This window comes from Carcharhinus amblyrhynchos, chromosome 6 (genome assembly GCF_965287045.1).
Source record: "Carcharhinus amblyrhynchos chromosome 6, sCarAmb.v2.hapA, whole genome shotgun sequence".
Taxonomy (NCBI): Eukaryota; Metazoa; Chordata; class Chondrichthyes; order Carcharhiniformes; family Carcharhinidae; genus Carcharhinus; species Carcharhinus amblyrhynchos.
This window is the reverse complement of record NC_137329.1, coordinates 112,156,643-112,183,815: the sequence shown is the minus strand read 5'-3', so window position 1 is coordinate 112,183,815 and position 27,173 is coordinate 112,156,643. Positions and strand designations below refer to the sequence as shown.

The 27,173-nt window shown below is 42.9% G+C and overlaps 1 protein-coding gene across 1 annotated transcript in view; it reads right to left on the bottom strand.

The window, feature by feature from the left end:
- The window catches only part of ptprr (protein tyrosine phosphatase receptor type R), a 203,565-nt gene that overhangs the window by 161,210 nt on the left and 15,182 nt on the right, over positions 1–27,173 (bottom strand). The window contains exon 2 of the mRNA XM_080191203.1: positions 25,944–26,266. Coding sequence (XP_080047329.1) covers positions 25,944–26,266 — 323 coding nt within the window. The remainder of the gene's footprint in view (positions 1–25,943; positions 26,267–27,173) is intronic.

The following is a 27,173-nucleotide window of genomic DNA, read 5'->3' as shown; positions in this document are numbered from 1 at the left end:
TTTGTGTAATCGTGCTGAACAAGCACAATTTGACTTTAATATTTCTTGTTATGCCGCAGTAAAAGCTCAAAACATAAAATTGATCTCCTCAGAATAGACAGCACACCATACGTGAGTAACGTGTTCAGAGGAAAAGACAATTTGCCCCGAGATAAAAGTTTCAAAGTATATTTATTAGTGCCACAATTAGGTTTACATTAACACTCCAGTGAAGTTACTGTGAAAATCCCCTATTCTTCACACTCCAGCGCTTGTTCAGTAACTGAGGGAGAAATTGGCACAGTCCATGCACCTAACTCACACATCTTTTGGACAGTGGGGGGAAATTGGATAACCCCGTAGAAACCTACCCAGACACGGGGAGAACGTGCACACTCCACACAGACAGTAACCCAAGGGAATTGAACCTGGGTCCCTGGCGCTGTGAAGCAGCAGTGCTAATCAATGTGCCACAGTGCAGTATTCACAAATGTCTTTTAAAATTCAGTACAATTTGAAAGATAGCAGAGAATTCACAGACAGCACTTACTTTGGGGCCAAATCAAATAAACTAAATCAACAAATTGAAGGACAAAGCAAGAAGAGAAGCTCCCAAAAAGAAGGGACCCGCCCAAAAAAAAGACAAAGGAAATTTAAAACATCAAACCAAGATGTGATTAAAGAGGTCAATAATACACCCCAGCTCCTGCGGGGCCCAATGGGCATGGAAACCTGCTCATTTAAACTTGCGCAGTGCACTATATGAGGTGCTATGCGAGTCAGCACAGTGTATAATTTGTACCCTGTCATCTCAGTTCAGTTAAACAGAAGACCATAACACAGGAGCAGAATTAGGCCACTCAGCCCATCGAGTCTGCTCCGCCACTCATTCATGGCTGATTTTTTTTTCTCATCCCCATTCTTTTGCCAATTCCCCATGCCCCCGATCCCCTGATTAATCAAGAACCTATCTATCTCTGTCTTAAATGACCTGGCTTCCATAGCTTTCTATGGCAAAAAGTTTCACAGATTCACCACTCTCTGGCTGAAGAAATTTCTCTTCATCTCTGTTTTAAAGGATTGTCCCTTTAGTCTGAGGTTGTGCCCTCTGGTTCTAGTTTTTCCTACTAATGGGAACATTCTCTCCACATCCACTCTATCCAGACCTCACAGTATCCTGTAAGTTTCAATAAGATTCCCCCCTCATCCTTCTAAACTCTAATTAGTACAGACCGAGAGTCCTCAACTGTTCCTCATACTACAAGCTCTTCACTCCAGGGATCATTCTTGTGAACCTCCTCTGGACCTTTTCTAAGGCCAGCACGTCCTTCCTTAGATATGGGGCCCAAAACTGCTCCCAATACTCTGAATGGGGTCTGATCAGAGCCTTATACAGCCCCGGAAGTACATTCCTGCTCTTGAATTCTAGCCTTCTCAACACCCCACTAAGATGTGGCTTCTCGGGATGTATTGACAGCATTTGGAGCCCTTTTCTCTGAAAGTAACTGTGGAGAAATAGAAAGGAAAAAAATCCGCCCTCTGTAAATATAATGCGGATTTGGAATATTGACGGTATTCGTGTTTTACAGTTCTATCACCTAGCCCCCTTCAATCTGTGTGGTAACAGCAAGTAACGAGAAACAGGGAGTAAGACAATCTGTTGAGACTGGAAAGAAATTACCATGAAACCTATAGTTAATTAATCATCTGCTACACAGTGTTAAGTAGCAAAACGTACTCTTTCTTCTTGCAGCTAGCCAATTTCTGATCCAAACCGCTAAATCACGGGCAGCACGGTAGCACAGTGGTTAGCACTGCTGCTTCACAGCTCCAGGGACCTGGGTTCGGTTCCTGACTTGGGTCACTGTCTGTGTGGAGTTTGCACATTCTCCTCGTGTCTGCGTGGGTTTCCTCCAGGTGCTCCGGTTTCCTCCCACAGTCCAAAGATGTGTGGGTTAGGTTGATTGGCCATAGATGCATAGGTTAGAGAGGATTAGTGGGTAAAATATGTATGGATTGGGGGCAGAGCCTGGGTGGGATTGTGGTCGGTGCAGACTCGATGGGCCGAAGGGCCTCCTTCTGTACTGTAGGGATTCTATGTACTGTGAACTTTGCTCTTTCTGTTACATTTGTGGTATTCTCACAGGTTGCATGTTGATGGGCTGGAGGTTATACTCCCCAAGAGACAGCATTATTTCTGATTCACTTTCCTTCAACATCATTAGAAACATATCTGTCTGCAAAACACACATGGAGCAATTTTATCTTTCAAAGCTTCTAATTAGGAAGTAAGTTTAATTACCAGCTATGTTTCTGAGAAAGAAAACAGGGTGCGATTGGGAGCTCAGGGTATAGCTTCTAATCAGGTTGTGTGAGCTGGTAATAGGCTGGAGCTGCCTTCTGGGGGTAACCCTGCTACACCTCCTGCACCCCCCTCCCCATAGATACATTTCTTTGGTCACACCCTGCTGCATTGTACCTGAAAATCACAAATAGAGCCATAACACACAGACTTGGATATTTAATAAACCTCCCACTGGACAAGGTGGGCCACTTTTCACTACACAGCAGAAGACTGAGGGGTACAAAGAACAAAGACAACAGTACAGCACAGGAACAGGCCCTTCGGTCTTCCAAGCCTGCGCCAATCATGATGCCCCAACTAAACTAAAACCGTATGTGCTTACTGAATCCATATCCTTCCATTCCCATCCTATTCATGTATTCATCTAGTTGCCCCTTAAAAGCCGCTACCATACCTGCTCCCACCACCTCCCCAGGCAATGCGTTCCAGATATTCATCACCATCTGTGCAAAAAACTTGCCTCGCATATCTCCTCTAAACTTTTCCCCATGCACCTTAAACCTATGTCCCCGAGTACTTGACTTTTCCGCCCTAGGAGAAAGCATCTGACTATCCACTCTGTCCATGCCACTCATAATCTTGTAAACCTCTATCAGGTCACCCTTCAACCTCTGTCATTCCAGTGAGAACAAACTGAATTATCCAACCTCTCCTCATGACTAATATCCTTTGGACCAGGCAACATCCTGGTAAACCTCTTCTGTACCTTCTCCAAAGCATCCACATCCTTCTGGTACTTGGCGACCATAATTGTACACAATATTCTAAATAAGGCCTAACTAAGGTTCCGTACAGCTTCAGCATGACCTGCAAATTTTTATACTCAATGCCTCGATCAATGAAGGCAAGCATGCCGTATGCCTTCTTGACTACCTTATCCACCTGCATTGCCACTTTCAGTGATCAGTGGACATGTATGCCCAGATCTCTCTACCTGGCAATACTGCTAAGGGTTCTACCATTTACTGTGTAATTTTTACATGCATTAGACCTTCCAAAATGCATTACCTCACATTTGACTGGATTACACTTCATCTGAAATTTCTTCACCCAAGTTTCCAACTGGTCTATATTTTGCTGTATCCTCTGACTTTTCACTATCCATAACTCCACCAATTTTTGTGTCGTCTGCGAACTTACTAATCAGTCCAGCTACACTTTCCTCCAAATCATTTATATATACTACGAACAACAAAGGTCCCTGAACTCAGCCCTGTGGAACACCACAAGTCACAGACTCCCATTCAGAAAAGTGCCCCTCTGCTGCTACCCTTTATCTTCTGACAGAAGATTATGAAATGGCTTCATAGGGTATAGAATCCTAGAATCCCTACAGTGCAGAAGGAGGCTTTTCAGCCCACTGTGTCAGCACCAACGGCAATTCCCCAGTAACCCCATGTATTTACCCTACTAATCCCTCTGACAATTTATCATAACTAGCACATCTCTGGAGTGTGGGAGGAAACCAGACGCCCAGAGGAAACTCATGCTGGCACTGGGGTAACATGCAAAATCCACACAGTCGTCCAAGCCTGGAATTGAACCTGGGTCCCTGGCGCTCTGAGGCAGTAATGCTAACCACTGTGCTACCATACCACCCCAGGTGAAGAGAAGAGACAAAAACAAGGGACAATAAATAATCATGAATAATCCAACGGTGAAATCCCTGGCCCAGAAAGTGGTGAGAATGTGGAACACACTGCACAGAGGAATAGATGAGCTCAAATGAATTGAAGGGGAAGCTGGATAAAGGCATGAAGGAGAAAGGAATGAAAGGTACGCTGATGGGATGAGATGGCAAGGTAGGAAGTGACCTGTGTGATGCATAAACATGAACCAGTTTGAACAGACAGCCTGTTTCTGTGCTGTACATTTTGTGTAGCTCTATGGAAGTGGGTGGTTGGTCTGTAAGCAGAGCTGAAAATTGCAGCAGGAGAACCCGACAATTCAACACTGCAGCACAATGATTCCCCATGATTTTAAACTGCTGGCTACCTGCATTATGGGTGGGAAATAAATGCAAGTTGCTGCTTTAAAACTCTTTGGAAGGAGTTCTACACTCTGGGATAGGTCCTGTGTGAGCGGCGAGAACTGAGATTATTTCCTCCACCGTGGCTGGTTTCCTTCAACAGTCCAAAGATGTGCAGGTTAGGTGGACTGGCTATGTTCAATTGCCCCTCAAGCCGGAAATTTACAGTCCCGTCTGTCACAGGAATTGGAGCGACGAGGGACGGACCATGGAAAGCTCCATTGACCTCGGGTGGGATTTTCTGCTTTCGGGGCGAGTGAGGCTGGAAAATTTGCCTTTAGGCCGAAATTTTACTTCCAGACCTGCACTGGAATTGGGGTGGGTGTGGCTTACAGAATGGAATTCTCTGTTGGCCTTGAATGGGATTTTACGAGTGAGGTCAGAAAATACAAACCATGGTATCCAAAGATGTGCGGGTTAGGTGGACTGGCCATGGTAAATGCACAGGGTTACAGATATGAGGCAGAGGAGAAGGCGTGGGTGGGATGCTCTTTTGGAGAGTCAGTGCAGACTCAAAGGGCCGAATGGTCTCTTTCAGCACTGTAGGAGTTCCATGTGTTCCTTCTCAGTGAAAATGAAGGCATGTGAGATACTTCACTCACCACATCACACTGTACACAAGTAATATGCCTAAGAATGGCAAGACCTTCATTTTATTAATCTGTTTCATTTGCACTCTGTGCTAAATTCAACAAGTCTATTCATAGCAGCCCCTTCATCTTCTAGCCTTTACTATTTCAAGCTCCAATGAGTAATAATAGCATTTTTCTTTAAATCAAGTGACACTATCTGTCTCTGGAGAGATACCCTCGTACTTTGAAAGCTTCGACCATTGGAAAATAGATAAATGAACTCACAAGGCTTTGCATGCATGAGGGGATACTGAGAATGATTTGCTTCATTTGTGACCATCACTGTATAACAGTTATCACTGCCCAATATCCCTAGGGTTAGATTCTGCTTTCTTTCTCAGTAGATATCATCTTCCTGACACGCTCAGAACTTCAGGCTCCTATTCTATTAGTTTACACATCAAATAGGATGATACAAAATATTTTGAACAGCAACTGAATCTGTTTTATTCAAGTTCTTTAGCATTGTAATTATTGCATCAAAGGGAAGAAATACAAAGGTGAACAGTTGTAACTTTACTAATTAGCCTAATCAGCCAATGATAAATGCATTGAAACAAGGAATCACCTTCAAATTTCCTTGCTATTTAAATAATTAAAACTTCACTGTTATTTAACATATAGACAGTAGCAAATTGATTAATAATACATTTATGCTCTGAGTATTCTAAATAAAGAAGAATCCAAGATGGCACCAGAGCGAGACGACTTCTTGCAAGCTGTACCCAGCATACCTCTACCTTTTACTCTCATTCTATGCTTCTAAAACTTCACTTTAACTCTTTTAAACTCTCTAAATATTATACTTTGGAAGTATATCAACATTAAGATTTGCACACACAGAAAATCTAAATATTAACAGCACAGATTTCCTGATAAAATAACTGTGAATTGAATTTATATGTAAATTTCACACCAATGACAAGCAAGGAGCAGATGGGCAGCTAAACGTAGAGATCCAAAAGTTGCTGTCCGAGTTGCATCAGTCCACCATTAGTTTTGCAAAAATAGCTTCTCACTATCATCATTGAAATGCAAAGTGATAAGTGTTCATTAATTACCTCCAATCAACCTCTCTGGCATTGAAATCGTGGAATCTCATTCCTTCAGGTTTTAATTGTTGTTGCAGATTTTGAAAATGTATTTTTGAAATGTTTACTTTTTACTTACTTTTCCTCTCCTCTTTTTTCTCCCCTCTTAACCCAGCTTTTCCTTCCCTCTTTATTTCTCTTCTTGTACCTGACTGACATTGTATTTACCTGCTCTACTTTGCACCTCCTTCTCAATGCTTGCACTTTCATTTTCCCAATCCTTCAACCTGATAGTTAAGAAAATGCATGGGAAGGCGAGGGCCTAGTGTTATTATTGTTAGACTACTAAGCCAGAAAATCAGCTAATGGTCTGGGCACTCCGGTTCGAATCCCACCATGGCAGATGGTGGAACTTGAATTCAATAAAAAATACCTGTAATTAAGAATCTACTGATAACCGTGAAACGATTGTCAGGAAAACCCATCTGGTTCGCTAACATCCTTTAGGGAAGGGAATTTGCTGTCCTTATCTGGTCCGACCTACACATGACTCCAGAGCCGCAATGTGGTTGACTCAACTGCCCTCTGAAATGGCATAGCAAGTCACTCAGTTGTATCAGCGATTCAAGAAGATGGCTCATCACCACCTTCTCAAGGACAACTAGGGATGCTGGCCAGCCAGTGATGCCCATGTCCCACAAATGAATTTTAAAAAAGTCCTATTCACTCAGCAGCACCACCCCCCCTCCCCCCATCCCGCACACCTACACAACCATTGTGCCATTATCAGCTCACACTTGTAGCAACTTAGCCACACAAAAAAAACTAAAATTCCTAAATATGCATGGACAAGTCTAACTTAATGGCAAACACTGTTTGGTAGCTTGCTACATCAAATTATAGCCCACTGCTTCACCGTAAATCAATCAAAAAACCTGCAAGAATATTTCAGTATACAAATACACATTAAAAAATGTACGACTAAACTCGTAAAAGAACATCACAGGCTTGGATGCTCGGAACACAAATCATTCGACCTGTATTTTTTGTTTTCATCATTCCTCTTTGCTTTCAGAATTCTTGCCTGGCTGCATAAATTTGCAATACATAATCTGCAGCTAAACAAAATGAGGCTATGCAGCTAGCATGCAACAGGCTCATTCCATAGAACCATTACAAGACAGAAGGAGGCCATATGGTCCATCATGTCCATGCTAGCCTCTAAGTGGGTATAATAATTAATTAAGGTCTCATGCTGAATTTTGCCATTTTCAGTAAGGAGTGTGCTGAGCAACTAAAATAGACTCATGGGAGTCCTGGGACTTACCCTGTTTCAGTGTTCCTTTTTAAAAAGGAGAGCAGTTTCAATCACAAGTAACTGACCTTACCCTGTACTCCTAAGATCATGGTGTGCTGCATTTTATTTCAATGCTTAATTGGTTTTGAAGCGAAATTCTATTTCTTGCACTTTCAACATGCCTTTCCTTCATTATCCAAGGATGCAACTGTCACAATTTCAATTGGACCACACAAAGCAATGCGGACGGCAATTTGTCTCAGGGTTCTGAACGTGCTGCATGATTTACATGAGCAAGAGTTATTTATTTGGACTGGAAAAATGTAATTGGATTTTGTATGCAATAAACTGCTGATCTGCCCCCCATTGCTAGCCTGAGACTTCTGTTTATAGACCACCCCATAAAGAGCTGGGTGAGGAAGAGGTGACCTAGGATCGCTGTCCCTACTTCACCATCAGCTGCTGCACAACTGTACCATCTACCAGGACACTGCACATCACCAGATTCATGCAATGTAACACAAAGGGCATTTGCCACATAAGGCACCTTCAGTGTACGCATGTATCAAGTACAGTAAGTTACAAACACTGGGCTTGCAAGGAGCATCAAATTCATTGCTTGTCTGGGCACAGAGGCAGTGTTTACTCAAAGGTAAGGCATTGCCGATGGGATCTATGCGCGTATCTGGGTTCTGGTGGCTAAAGGATTTAAGGGTATGGAGGGAAAGCAGGAGTGGGATCATCAGCCATGATCATATTAAATGATGGTGCAGGCTCAAAGGGCAAATGGTCTACTCCTGCTCCTATTTTCTATGTTTCTTCATTGCAACTTTATGGCATAAACAAACACAAAGGTTTGCGCTCAATGAATGCTCAGATGGTACGATAGGGTAAGAGATGGAAAATCAGGTTTGTGCCCGATTTCTTGCTGGCCCCGTTCTGCCAGTGAAATCAGTAAGGTCTCGAGGATGATTTAAATAACAAGCCCCATACTCAATACTCTAGGCTCACTTAGCTTAACCCCCTCATTGGTTGAGGTCCTTACCAGCAAGGATCACAGATGGTCCCTGCCAATGGGAACCAGATGTGATGGCCTCGCCAGGTGGATCGGAGGCCATTGAAGCCCACCAAGTGATCTGGGGCAGGGCTGGGTAGAGCACAGGGTGTAGTGCCAGCCTGGCACCCTGGCAATGCTGCTCTGGCATCCTGGCACTGTCAGCCTGGCACCCTGACACAATTGGATGTGGGTGGTCACATCTTCATTTGCATCCCAATAGTAGGATGCATCATACCAGCTGGTTTCTCAATCTGGCATGTCGGGCATAATCCAATGGGAAATTCACACCAACAGAAATCCAACTTTTGGGCATCTCTCCAAACTCTTCCTTCACCCAACCCAACCCCTGAAACTGCTAGCACAATCATGGGAGAATTCTGCCTTACCATTTGTCTGTCCAAGTATAGAATGTTAAGTACATACTGCATTCAATAGGCAGGTCATTGGTCATGTTACCATGGGAACAGCATCATCAAGCAAAATCACTTTTTGTAAACAGGATTTATGATTTGTATGCAATACACTGCTGATAAATGTCCTGCATGATAGTTGATTCAATCAGGCAGAACAGACCATCAAAAGACATTTGGTTTGGTAGCTGCCTGCATGAATAGTGAACATCAAAGATGCTTGGAATTTACACAATGGCCAAGTTACAAATAATCATCTGTCATGGGTTTCCTGCAATTCAGCTGCAAGTTAAAACAGGAAATGGGAGCCAATTCCAGTCACAGAATGTTGGCCCAGGATTTGCAGAAAAAGAAGTGTTAATTTTTCAAATCTGACAGCAATTTGTGATTACAGAAACATAACACATTTAATAAAAATCAAGTTGCTGATTGACTTGCATCATTCTGCCATAAGATTAACGAAAATGGTATCTCCTCCTCATTCTTGCCATGAATTTCATGAGCCTGCTCTTAACTGCCCATTAACCATGCTGCAGGAAGTATTTTAACAACATGGTAACTGTTAATGATTGCCAATCAACCATTGTCCAGAAAATGAATAATTAAAAATGTGGTATCTCATTCCGTTAGTTTGTGAATTGTTGTTTGAGATTTTTTTAAATGTTAGGTTTTTTTTCATTTTTGTTTCTTTTCTGCCTTTTTTCCCACCTCTCTTGTAATCCCTTCCCTCTCTTAAATAGTCTTTTGGCAATTTGATCTGACGTTAAATTGACCCACTATAATTCACCCTCCTTCAAGTTTATAGAAACGTAGGAGGAGGAGTAGGACATTCAGCCCCTCAAACCTGTTCCAGCATTCAATGAGATCATGGGCTGCTTGGTGGCATAACACCATAAACCAACTTTGTACCATATCCCTCATTATTTCTTGGATAACAAAAATCTATCAAACTCAAATTTAAAACTGACAATCGATCTAGCATTATTCATTTGTTTATTAGTGTCACAAGTAGGCTTACAATAACACTGCAATGAAGTTACCATGAAAATCTCTTAGTTGCCACACTCTGGTGCCTGTTCAGGTACATTGAGGGAGAATTTAGCACGGCCAATGTACCTAACCAGCACATCTTTCGCACTATGGGAGGAAACTGGAGCATTCGGAGGAAACCCATGCATACACAGGGAGAATGTGCAGACTCCAAACAGACAGTCACCCAAGCCGGGAATTGAACCTGGGGCCCTAGTGCTGCGAGACAACAATGCTAACCAATGTGCCACCCGATTAAATCTAAATTTAATCTAAAACATTAATTGCCACTTGTGGATAACATCCAAACTTCCATTACCTTCTGTGTGTAGGAGTGTTTCCTCATTTCACCCATGAAAGACCTGGATCTAATTTCTAGACTATATCTGTCCAACCCGTTTCCTCAGATTATGGAAATAGTTTCTCTTTATCCTTTCTCTGTTTCCAAATCTTTAAATCTCAATGGTCAAGGAGATACGCACTCTCTTCAATTATTCACCAAGTTCACAGATGCCCTGTTGCCTCAATTGCACCTTTATCAGCTCACACTTGCAGCAACTTCATGGAAAAAAAGACAATTGGACTAAAGGAAGCAGCTGTAGCAATGTTGGCAGCACACCTGCCTCTGAACTGCAAGGTTGTGAGTTCAAATCCCACTCCAGGAATTGAGGTCAGAATCAAAGCTGACATTCTGAAGAAAAATTGAGGGAGCGTAGAACTGACAGAGGTGCCTGGCATGTGTTCTCTTTCACTACCCTGAAGAGGAGTGGGGGGTGGGGGGGATGCGGTTATCCCTGGAAAATATTTAGGGTGGCACAGTGGTTAGCACTGTTGCCTCACAGCACCAGAGACCTGGGTTCAATTCCGACCCTGGATGACAGCCTGTGTGGAGTTTGCACATTCTCCCTGTGTCTGTGTGGGTTTACTCTGGGTGCTCCAGTTTCCTCCCATGGTCCAAAGATGTGCGGGTTAGGTTGATTGGTCATGCTAAATTGACCCTTTGTACCAGGTGTATTAGCAGGGTAAATATGTAGGGTAACGGGAATATGGCCTGGGCGGGATTATTGTCGGTCCAGGCTTGATGAGCTAAATGGTCTCCTTCTGCACTGTAGGTATTATATGATCCTGTGAAAAAGCCTAACAGGATAGCCATTCCAACAAATGTTGGAGCAACCTATTACTCTCTGATCTTTCCTTAAATTCTAACAATGCTGCAAAAGTTTCATTGCTTCTCAGATCTTCATCTTGTTACAAGCGCCATGAGAGAATGAGATTCATATCCCAAATGTCACAAGTTGTGAACTATTTCTACACAACAACTGATGCATTTTGACACAACACTCCTCTGGCACTATTTAATATGCCATAGATTTCTCCACTTTATGCCTCTCAAACAACATCACCAAAATAGATTATATGGCAATGTATATCAATGCTGCTATGGGATCTTACTGTGTGTAAATTAGCTGTCATATTTACCAACTTTGTGAAATGACACAAAATCATTTCATCAACTTTGAAGTAGGGTGTGGCATCACTATATAAATGCAAGTTATTTAATAATTTAAGATTTTATAGATTCTGGCATTAGATCATATATGATCTTTACATGGTCCGTCCCTCACCCGCTACAATTCCCATGGCGGGCAGGACGGGAAAACTTCCCCCAAAGAATTATATATATTAGTCATCTATTTCTAAAGAAGCAGATGCTCTTTTTACTCAGCTGGGTGGTTAAGACTGCTGCCTCACAGCTCCCGGGATGCAGGTTCAATTCTGGCCTTGGGTGACCATCAGTATGGGATTTGCACATTCTCCCGATGTCTGTGTGGGTTTCTCAAGGGTGCTCCAATTTTCCTCTCTTCCACAGTCCGAAGCTGTGCAGGTTAGATGGATTGGCCATGGGAAATATGTGTTGTAACAGGAATAGAGAGAGAGAGCATGAATAAGATACTCTGTCAGAGAGTCGATGCAGACCTGAGAGGCTGACTGGCCTCTTCTGCACTATAGGGATGGTTAAACTAAACACTAATATTGGAAATAAAGATGACTGATTCAATATTGCAATATTTTATAGCATCATCCAAAGTCAAAATTAGTCCCAAATATACTTTAACAATGGGTTGGTATCACAGCCCACAGGCATCCAGACCAACTAGCATGGATGATAGCCACAATAGAATTTCACACCATTGCTCTTGGAAATTGGGTTAGGGGCAGGAAACACATTGTAGGCATAGTGTCATAGCATTATCGCGGTTTACAGCATGGAACAGAAACTTCGGTCCGACCATTCCGCCCTTTTTTTTGAAACCCCTAAGCTAATCCCAGTTGCCCGTATTTGGCCCATATCCGTATATAGACATCATACCCATGTAACTATCTAAATGCTTTTTAAAAGACAAAATTGTACCCACCTCTACTACTACCTCTGGCAGCTTGTTCCAGACACTCACCACCCTCTCTGTGAAAAAATTGCCCCTCTGGACACTTTCGTATCTTTCCCTTCTCACCTTAAACCTATGGCCTCTAGTTTTAGACTTCCCGACCTTTGGGAAAATATATTGACTATCTAGTTGATCTGTGCCCCTCATTATTTTATAGACCTCTATAAGATCATCCCTCAGCCTCCTATGCTCCAGAGAAAAAAGTCCCAGTCTATCCAGCCTCTCCTTATAACTCAATTCCGGTAGCATCCTAGTAAATCTTTTCTGCACTCTTTCTAGTTTAATAATATCCTTTCTTTCATACGGTGAACAGAATTGCACACGGTATTCCAAGTGTGGCCTTACCAATGTCTTGTACAACTTCAACAAGACATTCCAACTCCTGTATTCAGTGTTCTGACCGATGAAACCAAGCATGCTGAATGCCTTCTTCACCACTCTGTCCACCTGTGACTCCACTTTCAAGGAGCTACGAACATGTACCCCCTAGATCTCTTTGTTCCGTAACTCTCCCCAACGCTCTACCATGTGGAAGAGGTAATATAGCAGCAGCATGGTGGCAAGTAATGCTGCTTTTAACTGCGTGAGGATTTATGCAACTTCGCGCTTAACTGAATATTTCTGACTGAATGATTTTTATTCCTGATATTTGCATAACCAACAATAATGAATGATTATCAAAGAGGGACATCTAGTGGGTGAGGCTAGCATTTCCAAATGCATATTTTTGCATAACAATTTGCATTGATAGCAGATGAAGCAAAGCCCTGATGTATTCATCCGGAGGTGATCATTCAGCAAAGAGGAGATTGACTTCACTGAAATTGAAAATTGGGTTGCTGTTTCACCATTACACTGCCAGGGAATTTCAAAGAACAAAGAACAAAGAAAATTTTTCACAGTGCTCAGCAAAAGTCCATACCTGGGATAATAATCAGCAATGGATATCTAAGGAAATAAAGGACGGTATCAAATTGAAAGAAAATGCATTCAAAGTGGCGAAGATTAGTGGGAAACTAGAGGATTGGGAAAGCTTTAAAGGTCAACAGAAAGCCATGAAAAAAGCTATAAAGTAAGATGGATTATGAGAGTAAACCAACTCAGAATATCAAAACAGATAGCAAAAGTTTCCTCAAATATATAAAACAAAAAAGAGTGGCTAAAGTAAACATTAGTCCTTTAGAGGATGAGAAGGGGGATGTAATAACCGGAAATGAAGAAATGGCTGAGGCATTGAACAGGTATTTTATGTTGGTCTTCACAGTGGAAGACACAAGTAACATGCCAAAAATCGATGACAGGAAGGCTATGGCAGGTAAGGACCTAGAAAATGTCATTATCATGAAAGAGGTAGTGTTGGGCAACCCAATGGGGCTAAAGGTAGACAAGTCTCCTGGCCCTGATGGAATGCATTAAGAAGTCTCACAACACCAGGTTTAAGTCTAACCAGTTTATTTGATAATAATCCCACATCCCTGATGGAATGCATGCCAAGGTATTAAAAGAGATGGCAGGGGAAGTAACAAATGCACTGGTGGTAATTTACTAAAATTCGCTGGATTCTGGGGTGGTTCCCACAGATTGGAAAACAGCAAATGTGTGCCACTATTTAAAAAAGGAGATAGACAAAAGGCAGGTAATTATAGGCCAGTTAGCTTAACTTCTGTAGGAGGGAAAATGCTTGAATTTGTCAACAAGGAAGAAAAAGCGAGACACCTGAATATAAGATGTCCCATTGGTAAGACGCAGCATGGTTCATGAAGGGCAGGTCATGTTTGACTAATTTGGTGGAATCCTTTGAGAACATTGCACAGTGAACAATGGGGAACCTGTGAATCTGGTGTATCTGGATTTTCAGAAGGCATTTGACAATGTGCTGCACCAAGATCTGCTGCATAAGATAAAGGTGCACTGTGTTATGTGTAATGTATTAGAGGATTGGTTAACCAACAGAAAGCAAAGAGTGAGAGTGTAAATGTATTTTTCTGAATGGTGATCAGTGACTAGCGGTGTGCCTCAGGGATCAGTGTTGGGACCACAATTGTTTATGATTTATATGGATGATTTGGAGTTGGGGACCAAATTCGCAGATGACTCTAAAATGAGTGGCAGAGCAAAATGTGCAGAGGACAGTGAAAGTCTGCAAAGAAATATAGATAGTCTAAGTGGGTGGGCAAGGGTCTGGAAGATGGAGTACAAAGTTGGTGAATGTGAGGTCATCCATTTCGGTAGGAATAACAGCAAAATTGACTATTACTAAAATGGTAAAAAAATTTCAGTATGCTGCTCTGCAGAGGGACCTGGGTGTCCTTGTGCATGGAACACAAAAAGTTGGTTTTCAGGTGCAGCAGGTAATTAAGAAGGCAAATGGAATTTTGTCCTTCATTGCTAGAGGGGTGGAGTTTAAAAACAGCGAGGTTATGTTGCAGCTGTATCAGGTGCTGGTGAGACCACACCTGGAGTTCTGTGTACAGTTTTGATCTCCTTACTTGAGAAGGATATACTGGCACTGGAGGGGGTACAGAGGAGATTCACTAGATTGATTCCAGAGTTGAGACGGTTGGCTTATGAGGAGACACTGAGTAGACTGGGGCTGTACTCATTGGATTTCAGAAGAATGAGGGAAGTTCTTATAGAAACATATAAGATTATGAAGGGAATAGACAAGATAGAAGCAGGGAAGTCTGGCAGGTGAAACCAGAACAAGGGGGCATGGCTCAAAATAAGGGGAAGCAGATTTAGGACTGAGTTGAGGAGGAACTTCTTTACACAAAGGGTTGTGAATCTGTGGAATTCCCTGCCCAGTGAAGCAGTTGAGGCTACCTCAACTTTAAGGCAAGGATAGATACATTTTTGAACAGTAAAGGAATTAAGGGTTATGGTGAGCACTCAGGTAAGTAGAGCTGAGTCCACAAAAAGGTCAGCCATGATCTTATTCAATGGCAGAGTGGGCTCGAGGGGCCAGGTGGCCTACTCGTGCTCCTAGTCCTTATGTACAGCACAGGAACAGGACCTTTGGCCCTCCAGACCTGCATTGACCTTGCTGCCTGACTGACCTAAAGCCTTCTACTCTTCTGGGGACCGTATCCCTCTATTCCCAGCCTATTCATGTATTTGTCAAGATGCCCCTTAAAAGTCACTATCGTATCTGCTTCCTCTATTTCCCACTGTTTCACTCCCAATTAACGAAAATACTGCATCTATCTCGTTTCAAAAATCAAAATGGAAAATAAAATGCACAAGTCACGACATGACATTTTTTGTCACTCCAAATAAATAATCATATTGATACAATTAATTTATCTTGCCTTTGGCAGACGTTACCAGGTTATTAATGCTTCAAACAAATCACCCAAATGAAAAATGTAGCATGGGTCAAGTCAATGAAAAATCCTAAAATGTAATGCAAGAACCTGAATTTGTTTGCTTATTATTCTTTGCACTCTTGAGTCACTCAGAGTAGTGTAATCAATACCTAATCAATAAATACTCTATGCAACAAGATGCCACCAGATTGAATTTTATATTTGTCTTAATTTGAAATTTTGCACACATCTCTCTTAAGTTGAGGTCAAACGGTTTAATTCAGAAACAGACAAAAAAAAGGCATGTATTAACATTTGCAGATGAACTTTTATTTTAAAGAATAAAATCAATTGAGTGTAAATGGCTATACCTGTACTTTTATATATCCCCAAGACCAGGATTAAAGCCATCTCCATTCTCACTTATTCTATCATATTGGACATTCACTCATGTATGCCCTGCCTAAAGGCAGATCCTTGGCTCAATGTCTGCTGGTGCTTCCTTCAGCTGCTTTTTTGGCAGATTTTGGTCTGTCCTGTTCTGTCATTGTCCCTTCACCCTCTAGGGGCCGGGTGATGAGGCAAGCTCTGAGTCTACTTCACTTGGAATGGGACTTGTGTCCGTGCTGTTGATGATTGTTCTGAATTCAGCCAGCTGAGCTAACCTGCCCCCTCTCAAATTGGACATGATGGGCTAAATGGCCTCCTTGGTTATCCTAAATTGTTATGCTTTTATGATCACTTGGCTACACCCAGAGCTGCAGTGAAGAAAGTTTCCTGGTAAACCAATACAGTTTTATGAACTGTGCAACAGTACTGATAAACAGTACAGTTACAATGGCATGTGTTCCATTTTGATAGTTAAACTAATATAATTGAAATCAGATATTTAAAGCCACCAGAAGGCTATGTTTTCAGAGAGTTAGTTAATGAAATCCCAATTTACAAAAATGTCTCCCAAATTGATTTACCTTCTGATTGCCCCCCCCGCCACTAGAGATTTTTTAAAAATGTTATTATTTTCTTAAATTTATAAAGTCAATATGCAGAGTGGATAGGGCAAACCCCTCATCCATCTGGGTAGCATGATGGCACAGTTGTTAGCACTGCTGCCTCACAGCACCAGGGACCTAGATTCAATTCCTAGGCTGGGTCACTGTCTATATGGAGTTTGCATGTTCTCCCCATGTCTATGTGGATTTCCTCTGGGTGTTCCACTTTCCTCCCACTGTCCAAAGATGTGCGGGTCAGGTGGATTGGCCATGCTAAAATTGCTCCTTAATGTCAGGGGGACTAGCTGGGGTAAATGTTATGGGACTAGGGCCTGGATGGGATTGTGGTCGACGTTATGGGAACGTTGTGGGAATAGGGCCTGGATGGGATTGTGGTCAATGCAGACTTGATGGGCTGAATGGCCTTCTTCTGCACTGTAAGGATTCTATGGATTCTATGATCTCCTTGCTTGCTCCAAAAACCATGTTGACTTAATAATTTAAAAATCTCAATTCTCTGCAAACTTCCTGTTTGCTATACTTCACTTCCTGTTGTGTTGTCTATGTCACATTTTTAGTGCCTTTTCTACCCCATTAACAAAATCCTATGTCAATATTTAATTTGAGCTCAGCCAATGTAAATTTGTCACACAGTAATTAGACAATATGAACATTAGATGGCGTTTCATCGATAACAATGCTGGCCTTGCCACCAGCACTCACATCCCAGCAATTAATAAAACAAAACATCTACTGTGATCCCAATTCTCAAATCTCACAGTCCCACTCAATGCTGAATCTGATCTACCACACTTGCTGTCTGGCACATTTGTTGTGTTTCCATCCCCATTTGCTGCCCTTGTCTATATGGCCTGCCCTGTTTCTGGTCACCCCCAGTGCTCTCTGTGCCCTGTGTCTGCCAACAAGTCCCTGAAGTCATTCTCTAATGTTTGACTGAGAGCTGCTTATGGGCTAAGATTTGGGATGCTGCTGCACAAAATAGGTTGCAAGTCCGGGAAGCTTCAATGGCTCGGGGCTGAAGCTCAGAGCAATAGAATGGGAACTGAACAGACAAAAGTGCAGCAATGCGAACTCACTGAGCTGAGAGATCAGGACAATGAATCCAGGAAGCTGGGTGAAAGCCTAGAGAGGTCTAGAAAGCTGGAGGTCCAGGAAAGTGAGCAGCTTCCCACCGGACTCTTGAGGCACTCAGGGTTTCCCTCACCTTGTCACTCACTCCTTTTTCTCCTCCGCCATTCAGTTTTTCATCTCTCAGTTCCTCATTCTATTCTGATGAGAAACTCTTGACCTCCAACCAACACTTCTGCTTTCCAAATTGCAGTAGGATTTCCAGCTTATCTCAATATCACTCAAGTCAAACAGTATTAAAAATAAGGACAGAAGATATGATTGTAAAATGCTGGCTAAATTACATGAATGCAAGAGGTCGAATTATGCTTTGCTCTTTAACCCCAGTTAACTTGACAACTACAGTTGTGCTTTATTCTTCATCTGCAATGCCACAGAAGGTTAGTTATGGAAAAAAAGAAAATATATAGGCAGCTAATCTTTTATGAATTCGGGAAAACAAATTTTCTATACTTCTCTGTAAGAATTCTGTTTATTACATGTAGATTGCTTAGTATCATAGAATCCTTACAGTGCAGAAGGAGGCCATTTGGCCCATTGAGTCTGCACCAACAACAATCCCACCCAGGTATTTCTAGTCATATAAGTCTTATAAAGTTAAACAGCCATAGAGGTTAACAGCATCAAAACAGGCCATTTGACCCAACTTGTCTATGCTGCCCCTTTTTTAATGACTTATACCCATCTATACCCATCTTACTGTCTAAACGGTTTTTACAAGCCTCTGGCAGCTTGTTCCAGACACTCACCATACTCTGTGTGAAAGAATTGCCCCTCTGGACCCTGTTGTATCTCTCTCCTCTCACCTTAAATCTATGCTCTCTAGTTTTAGACTCCCTTAGCTTTGGAAAAAGATGTTGACTATCCAGCTGATTTGTGCCCCTCATTATTTTATAGACTTCTATAAGATCACCCCTCAGCCTCTTCATTGGGCCGAAGAGCCTGTTTCCCGGGCTGTTTTTGTTCTTTGTTCTCTTATGTTACAGGGGAAAAAAGTCCCAGTATATCCAGCCTCTCCTTATAACCCAAATCATCAAGTCCTCGTAGCATCCTAAATCTTTTCTGCACTCTTTCTAGTTTAATAATATCCTTTCCAAAATAGGGTGACCAGAACTGTACACAGTATTCCAAGTGTGGCCTTACCAATGTCTTGTACAACTTCAACAAGATGTCCCAGCTCCCTATATTCAATGTTCTGACCAATGAAACCAAGTATGCTGAATGCCTTCTTCACCACTCTGTCCACTTGTGACTCCACTTTCAATGAGTTATGAACCTGTACCTCTAGATCTCTTTGTTCTATAACTCTCCCCAATGCCCAATCATTAACTGAGTAAGTCCTGCTCTAGTTTGATCTACCAAATGCATCACCTTGCATTTATCTAAATTAAACTCCATCTGCCATTCAGCAGCCCACTAGCCCAATTGACTATGATCCCGTTACAATCTGAGATAACTTTCTTCACTGTCCACTATGCCATCAATCTTGGTGTCATCTGAAAACTTACTAAGCATGCCTCCTAAATTCTCATCCAAATCATTAAAATAAATGACAAGTAATAATGGACCCAACAACGATCCCTAAGGCACACCACTGGTCACAGGGCTCTAGTTTGAAAAAACAACCCTCTTCAACCACCCTCTGTCTTCTGTCATCAAACTAATTTTGTATCCATTTGGCTACCTCACCCTCAATCCCATGAGAGTTAATCTTGCGCAACAACCTACCATGTGATACCTTGTCAAAGACCTTGCTAAGTCCATGTAGACAACAACTTATCCCCTAACCCCATGTATTTACCCTGCCAGTCCCCCTGACACTAAGAGGAAACTTAACATGGCCAATTCACCTAACCCACACATTTTTGGACTGGGGGAGGAAACTGGAGCACTCGGAACAAACTCAAGCAGACACAGGGAGAACCTGCAAACTCCATACAGTCAGCCAAGGCCAGAACTGAACTCAGGTTCCTGGCGCTGTGAGACACCAGTGCTAACCTCTGTGCTACCGTGCTGCCCATGATTATTTAAAACAATTTTTTTTACTTTTTAAAAAAAGCATTGATTAACAATGAGTGTTGGAACAGCCATAAGAACAAAGCATGCTAAATATATTGAGTTTTGTTTGCATTTCAACACCACAGACCTTAAAACTCTCCGGAATATAAAGCAATGAGGGTCACAGGTCCAGCACTGAGTAAATCACTTCAGTGCAGTAAATCATTGAAGAAGCAGTGTGAATTGGTTCATGTCATATATTTTAAGACAATTTGATATCATCAACTGCTAAAAATGGCACACATCGTCCAATTTGTTAGGAAAATTCTGACAGAGAAGAGCACCCCAAGGTTGTGACTACGAATTGTTATCCCTTCAAAACAGTTCTTTCCTCCATTACCTCCACACAGTGAAACCCTCAGAGTCTCACGTAGCAATCTGATAGTAATTATACCTACAAGCCAAACCACTTAGCTTTTGTTTCAAAGTTTCCAGCTCAAATATTTACAAAGGATCAGGCAAGTCTGACCTTGAAGACAAAGAGAGAAACATAGAAAGATGCAAAATGTCCTTTTTTTTAAAAAAGGTAAACATTTATTTGTGGCAGGGAGGAACGCATTTATTATTCATTCTCAGATAAAACAAGGTTGGGCGATATTCCCGAAAAGATTCCAAGTGTTGAAATCGCGTAAAAATCCTGCTGGTTTTTCAACGGGTGTTTCAAAGTGAATCTCCCACACTCTGTGCATGAGCGTGAATCACGCTGACAATCAGTGGGCAGGGCCTAGTCCCACTGGAGAGGACGGCAGCATAGCGCTGAGCAGGCCATTGTGCAATGACCCCACACTGCCAGCCTCCTGATCACTGGCCAACCCCGCCACTTTCCAATAATTGGGCCCCTGCCCTCCCCCAACCAGCCCCACCGTCTGCCTACCTCGATCTCCACCCCCCCATCGTCTCCCTCCACTGCTCCAATCTCCCGATCATCCCCCCGCCTCCACCGGCAGTACCGATGCCCCCTGAAGCCCTGACCCTCCCCTGCCCCCCTGACAGACTGACCCCACCCCCCCATCCTTCTCCCACCCCGATTCCTAGCCCCGACTGCTGGCCTCCCTCCCCCTGCTCAAGATCTCAGTGCAGAGGGGTAGCAGGACCCCCATCCCCACTGATCTCTTTCTAGGGGCCCCCTCCAATAGGCCCCGCCCTCCCCATTTGGCCCCACCCACTTAGCACTACCCAATGCCTGGTGGTCAGTGTGGAGAAGCCCCCCATGCATTGGCACTTTGCTCCTTGGGCAGTGCCGGGGGCACAGGCTGGCACTGCCAGGCTGGCAATGCCCAGGCCCCCCCCCCCCCCCCATCGCCCCCCCAAGACCTGACTCGCTGGGGGTCCTTGATGGCTCCCCTTCACTCCAGCGGAGTTGGGTCATGAACTCCCTGCAAGTGGGGAGCTATAGTAAACCCTGCTGGAATTAACCATTCCTTGCAGGGGGTTGGGAGGTTTGCGCTCCTGGAGATTTCAGTCCCGGGCCCGCTAATGATATTTAAAGGAGATTTAAATGTGCATTTACATATTTCATACAGTTCAATGCCACAAATTAGCATGGAGCTGATGGCGCTGAAAATCCAGCTGCCGAGACACAGATGCCATGGCACCCAGCAAGGAGCCCCCTACGTGGCCTCCTCTTGAACCTCCCGGCCCACTGCACTACAAAAGCAGCGCAGCAACCTGGGAGAATCCCCCTCTAACGAAACTCCAGCCGCATAAAAGATCAGGAATGGATGGCTGTGTGGATGCAAAACTCATTATTGCAAGAACATGACCTGTTTATGTATCATAGTCTGTACTTGCAAATTGTAAAAGAACAGAACATTCTACCTATAATGCCAACACTGAGGCTCAGAAAATAAAAAAAGGTCGCTATGTATTTCTGAGGATTCTGATTGTAAGACCACCCAAAATTGAACTTCATATAAATCTTACATCATAAACCTGCTGTGACTTTAAATCAATCGTGGTGTCCAGCATGCATTCAATATATTAATTATGAGGCCACCATTAATAACAAAACAAGTCTGAATCTGTTTAACGTTACCACGCTGTAAATTTGCACTAGACCAGCTTGTTGCGGTGTACCTCTGCAATGCAGCACACACAGCTCTCATAATCTCTTTACTGCATTACCCAATGATGTTTAAGACTAATATGCCTTTAGGTTAGAGTATTCCACTCAGAATTGTTTTCTAAACATATAGGAGTAAGTCTATGCGATGCTTATTTCAGCTCCCAAGTTATAGAGCAAATATGTAAGTTTATTTTAAGTAAGAAGTAACAGTAATTCACTGCACTGAATTAATATGCTCTGCATGGCATCTGTGCAGTGAGGAGGAAGCCATTTGTGACAAAGAGTCATCTAGACTCGAAACATTGACCCTATTCTCTCGCCACAGATGCTATCAGACCTGCTGAGGTTTTCCAGCACTTTTCTGTTTTTGTTTCAGATTCCAGCATCTGCAGTATTTTGCGTTTATCCTACTCAAATCAAGTTGACTGAAACCTTGTTTAATGTTTACCATGCATTTAATATAATTGTGACTTTCAATAATTACTAAAATATGTGTGCACTGACTTGTTAAGCACCAGATCATTTCCTTGGCCTTTGATAACAAAATGAAGGCAATGTGTCGGGAAAATAATTGGTTTTCAAACAGCACATCAGCACTGGCACTAGCACAAAGTTCACCAACATCAATGTCAGAATGTGGACAGAAATTCAATTAAACTCATTAAACTTAATAAATAGGTAAATTGTAAGTACTTTCAGGTTTTTTAATGTATTTTTCATCTCTCGTGAACAAATTAACATTACAATCAGTGTGGAGTTCTCCAGAAAGGCTTTGGTGTGCAGGCTTAAAGAACAGGTACATGGAACTAGGAATAAGCCATTTAACCTCTCGAGTCTATACCACCATTCAATGAGATCGGAGTTCATCTGTGACTAGACCTACAAGACGTTTTGTTTCTACAATGCCTCCAAAATGTCTTTGCTTTCATGTGGGACAAAAGGATTTCTTGAAATGTTATAGTTATAGTCTGGAAGGTATAATAGAGCATGTCAATATCTCAAGCAAGAAATTCTAAATGGAGTTACGTGAATTTGAAAATGACCAGGATGGAAGAGAAAATGGAATGCTTAAATGACAACCCCCTGTTCTGAGATAACTACAGCTTTAATTTTTACAAAGGAAAATGAATTTTTTCAAATAAAGTACTAGGTAGGCGGCACAGGGGAAAGCAGTGGGAAAGGATGGCCAAATGGTATTATCATTAGACTGTCAATCCAGAAACTCAGCTAATGTTCTGGGGTCCTGGGTTTGAATCCTGCCACAGTAGATGGTGGAGTTTGAAAGCAATAAAAAAAAACTATCTGGAATTAAGAATCTACTGATGACCATGAAACCATTGTTGATTGTCAGAAAAACCCATCTGGTTCGCTAATGTCCTTTGGGGGAAAATGTCTGCTCTCCTTACCTGATTTGGCCCACATGTGGTTGACACTCAACTGCTCTCCAAGGGCAACTAGGAACGGACAACAAATGTTGGCCAGCCTGTGACACCCATATCCCACAAATGACTAAAAAAAAGCTAGTTCGATTCCAACTTTGGCTGACAGTTTGTATGGATTTTGCATGTTTTCCCCGTGTCTGCCTGGGTGTCCTCCGGGTGCCCCAGTTTCCTCCCACTGTCCAAAGATGTGCAGGTTGGTAGAATGGCCACGCTAAATTGCCCCTTAGTGCCTCAAGATGTGTAGGTTGGGGAATTAGCAGGGTAAATGCACAGGGGGTTATGGAGATTGGGCTGAGGGGTGGTCTGGATGGGATGTTCTGTCAGAGAGTTGGTGCAGGCTCGATGAGCCGAATGGCCTCCTTCTACACTGTAGGGATTCTGTGATTCTATGTATCATGACTCTTAAAGGGGGAAAAAGAAACACAAATAACTTAAATGGTCGGAATAGCTGGAATTTTCCAGCCCTGGCTACCAGTGAGTCCTTCCGGTCCTGCCAAAGTCAATGCACTTTTATTTGGTTCAATCTGTGGCTGTGCCGAAAATTCTGGCCAATAAAACTTTGGCCTGTCTCACTTTAATTTAAACGTGGCTAATACTATGAATACCGGTAAAATTAAAAATCATTGTGACCAGAAATGTTGTCAATCATTGAACAATTCCTCTGGTTGGAGAGTGAAAACTGGAGAACTTTGTCTCAGGAGAAGGGATGGTCACTTTGAATGTTTAGGAGAATTCCCTTCACTCAGAGTGTTCTAAATCTTTTGGGATTTTTTATCCCAGAGAGCTGTGGATGTTCTGTCATTGAATACATTCAAACCTGAGATTGGGGTGGACTTTAAGGTTGGCCATAGGGGTAACACCTAACACCTGCCGGCTGGAAAATCAACACAAGCTCCATATTCCCTATGCTGGGTATGGCCTATCAGAATTGAGTGCCCATTAGGCAATTAATAGGCCAACATCTGGCTTTCCCCAAGATTTAGGAGGCTACAATCATACCCATTAAGAGCTTTTGGCCAATCTGAAGCTGGCAGCTGTCCACTGTCTGGTGCTGCTGGGGGTGGTGGCCAATACCAGTATTGCACCCACCAGAAACCTAGGGCAGATGAGGAAGCTAGGTGGATATGGGTGGGATGGTGGTCACTGGCTGGTGTGGAGAGGGTCAGAAGAGAGGGCAAAGAGTGGCTGTCTACAGGGCCCCCTTCCTGATCTCAAGTCCCTCAATTGGCCACTGTGCTTTTGAACAAGAGATTCCCTCCCCATCAGTAGCCAACAAGCAAACCTGACTGCCTTTGAACTGTGTGTGTGGTGACTCCCCTGCCTGTCACTTGTTAAATAGCAGCAGCAGTGGGATGAGGCCCTTTGGCCACTTCAGCTCCTCAATTAGTGTCTGGTGGGAGGGCTGTCCACGAAGCTTCCTGTCCTGGACTTCACGGGGTAGAGGTATGAAGGTGATTGGGTCCCCATCCGTACCCTCCCAACCAATTAAACATACCACAAAACATGGTATTGAGGGACCATTAAATTTTGCCCAAATGACATCTAGGGACATGGGGAGAAGGTTGATAATAGGATCCACGGTCATTGTTGAAGTCAAAACTAAGTCACAAAGCCTATCCCTGCCGAGAGAGTTAATTGACTTTGCTCAGTGACAACACTCCTCACATCCATCCAGTATCCTAGTTATCTCCTAGTTATATGTACTCAAATATCCACCATCTGTTGTCTTTGACTATGTAATTGACATTAACAAACCTGAATAATGTATTTGGTGAGACACTGACGACCTGAGGGAATTGAATCGACCTTTTGGAACTGAGGGTATTTTACCAAGCAGGAGAGATTCCTCAGCCAGGGATATTTTCTCTAAAGAAAATAGGACGGGGGATGACCTAATAGAGATTGTGGAAAGGTTTGATGGGGCAGATGTAGGGAACATGTGGGCGAGACCACAACCCAAAGATCATGAATACAAGCTAAATACTCGTGAATCGAGATGAGGTTTCAGGAGAAACTGGCCAGAGCACGGTTAGAATGTAAAATCCACTACCACGGGGAGTAGATAAGGTGAAAAGCACAGATGCATTTAAGGGAAGATTGGATAAAAGTGGCACAGTGGTTAGTACTGCTGCCTCACAGCGCCAAGGACTCAAATTCGATTCCCAGCTTGAGTCACTGTCTGTGTAGAGTTTGCGCATTCTCCCCCTGTCTGTGAGGGTTTCCTCTGGGTGCTCAGGTTTCCTCAAGTCCAAAGGCGTGCGGGTTAGATGGATTGGCCATGCTAAATTGCCCCTTAGTGTCAGGGAGCGCTAGCTAGTGTAAATGCATGGGGTTGTGGGGAGGATGGGCCTGGGTGGGATTGTGATCGGTGTAGACGCGATGGGCCGAATGGCCTCGTTCTGCACTGCAGGGATTCTATGATTCTATGAAGCATGTGGTGGGGAGAAAGAAATAGAAGAATAAGGGGCCGGGGTTGGAGGAAGAAAGGGTGGGAGGTGGTTTGTTTTGGGAACAAACAGTGATCAGACCAGTTGGGACCAGTTGGCCTGTTTCTGTGTTGTAGAATGTCTCTTAAAGAGAAAAGATTTAAGAATTCCAGTTTACCAAACACTTGCCAAAGAAAGGTTGCCTTATATTGTTTCAAAGCAATACTCACCACCGAGATCAAATCATCATCAGGAACTGGGAGCTTCTCAATTTCCAAATGCCGCTCATTGTTTGCTACAAAGTGAACACTTCGCTCATTTGATACTCTCGGCAAAGTAGATTTGACAATCATGGCAGGATGAGGTCTGTTCCGGTTCATATACTCACTGAACGATGGCATGTTCACTGTGCTTCTCTGCATTTCTGTGACACCTAAGTCCACACCTTTATTTGTGCTTCGTATTTGATGATATATCATTACTGGTTTTCCACTGTCAGCTGACTTTCTCAGGCTTCTGGGCTTGAAGTGCTCATGATCTCCTGAAAAGGACCCTGAAGATAGAGCAATTGGAGGAAGATCAATTGCAATGTCTGCAAATTATTCAGCTGTTGACACAATGTAGACAAACATATCTTTATCCTTTGGAGCTAACTATAAACCCATAGCTGTTTATATCCCAAAGTTTAGATTTGTAAGGAGGAGTAGCCACAGGGGGCTGCTTTAATTGATAACATAGGGCAGCACCGTGGCACAGTGGTTAGCGCTGCTGCCTCACAGTGCCAGGAATCTGGGTTCGATTCCTGGCTTGGGTCAATGTCTTTGTGGAGTCTGCACGGTCTCCCCTCATGTGTGCATGGGTTTTCTCCGGGTGCTCCGGTTTCCTCCCACAGTCCAAAAGACGTGCTGGTTAGATGGATTGGCCATTCTAAATTCTCCCTCAGTGTACCCGAACAGGCGTCGGAGTGGTGACTAGGGGATTTCCACATTGCAGTGTTCATGTAAGCCCACTTGTGACAGTAATACTTAAACTTACGGACAAATATTCAAAAATTGGTTCGCCAGCACACAAATTCTCAAGCGATGGAATATGTTACATCCATATCAAACATAAATATTGGTTAACACAATAATTATCCCATTGTGAACATTTTATGCATAGTTATTTTACTATGTTCGAGAAAAGGAGACAAATAAGCACTCAATTTTCCACTTGCATACTGAGTACCACTGCTGGTTTGCGCCCAGATTACATTTCACTGTCTCCTTTCCTTTCCCCAAGGGGCCAGGGGCACTTTCCACAAAGATGTGCCAGTGCATGCAGAGTTATAGCAAAGAGAAGTGGTAGGAACACCTAACTCTTCCCCCTTGGTTTATGGAATGTATTCTGAGTGGGGAAAATAAATAAGTGAGATTATATTGTTTAAATGACGTAGGAATAGTAAACAGATGTCACAGCAA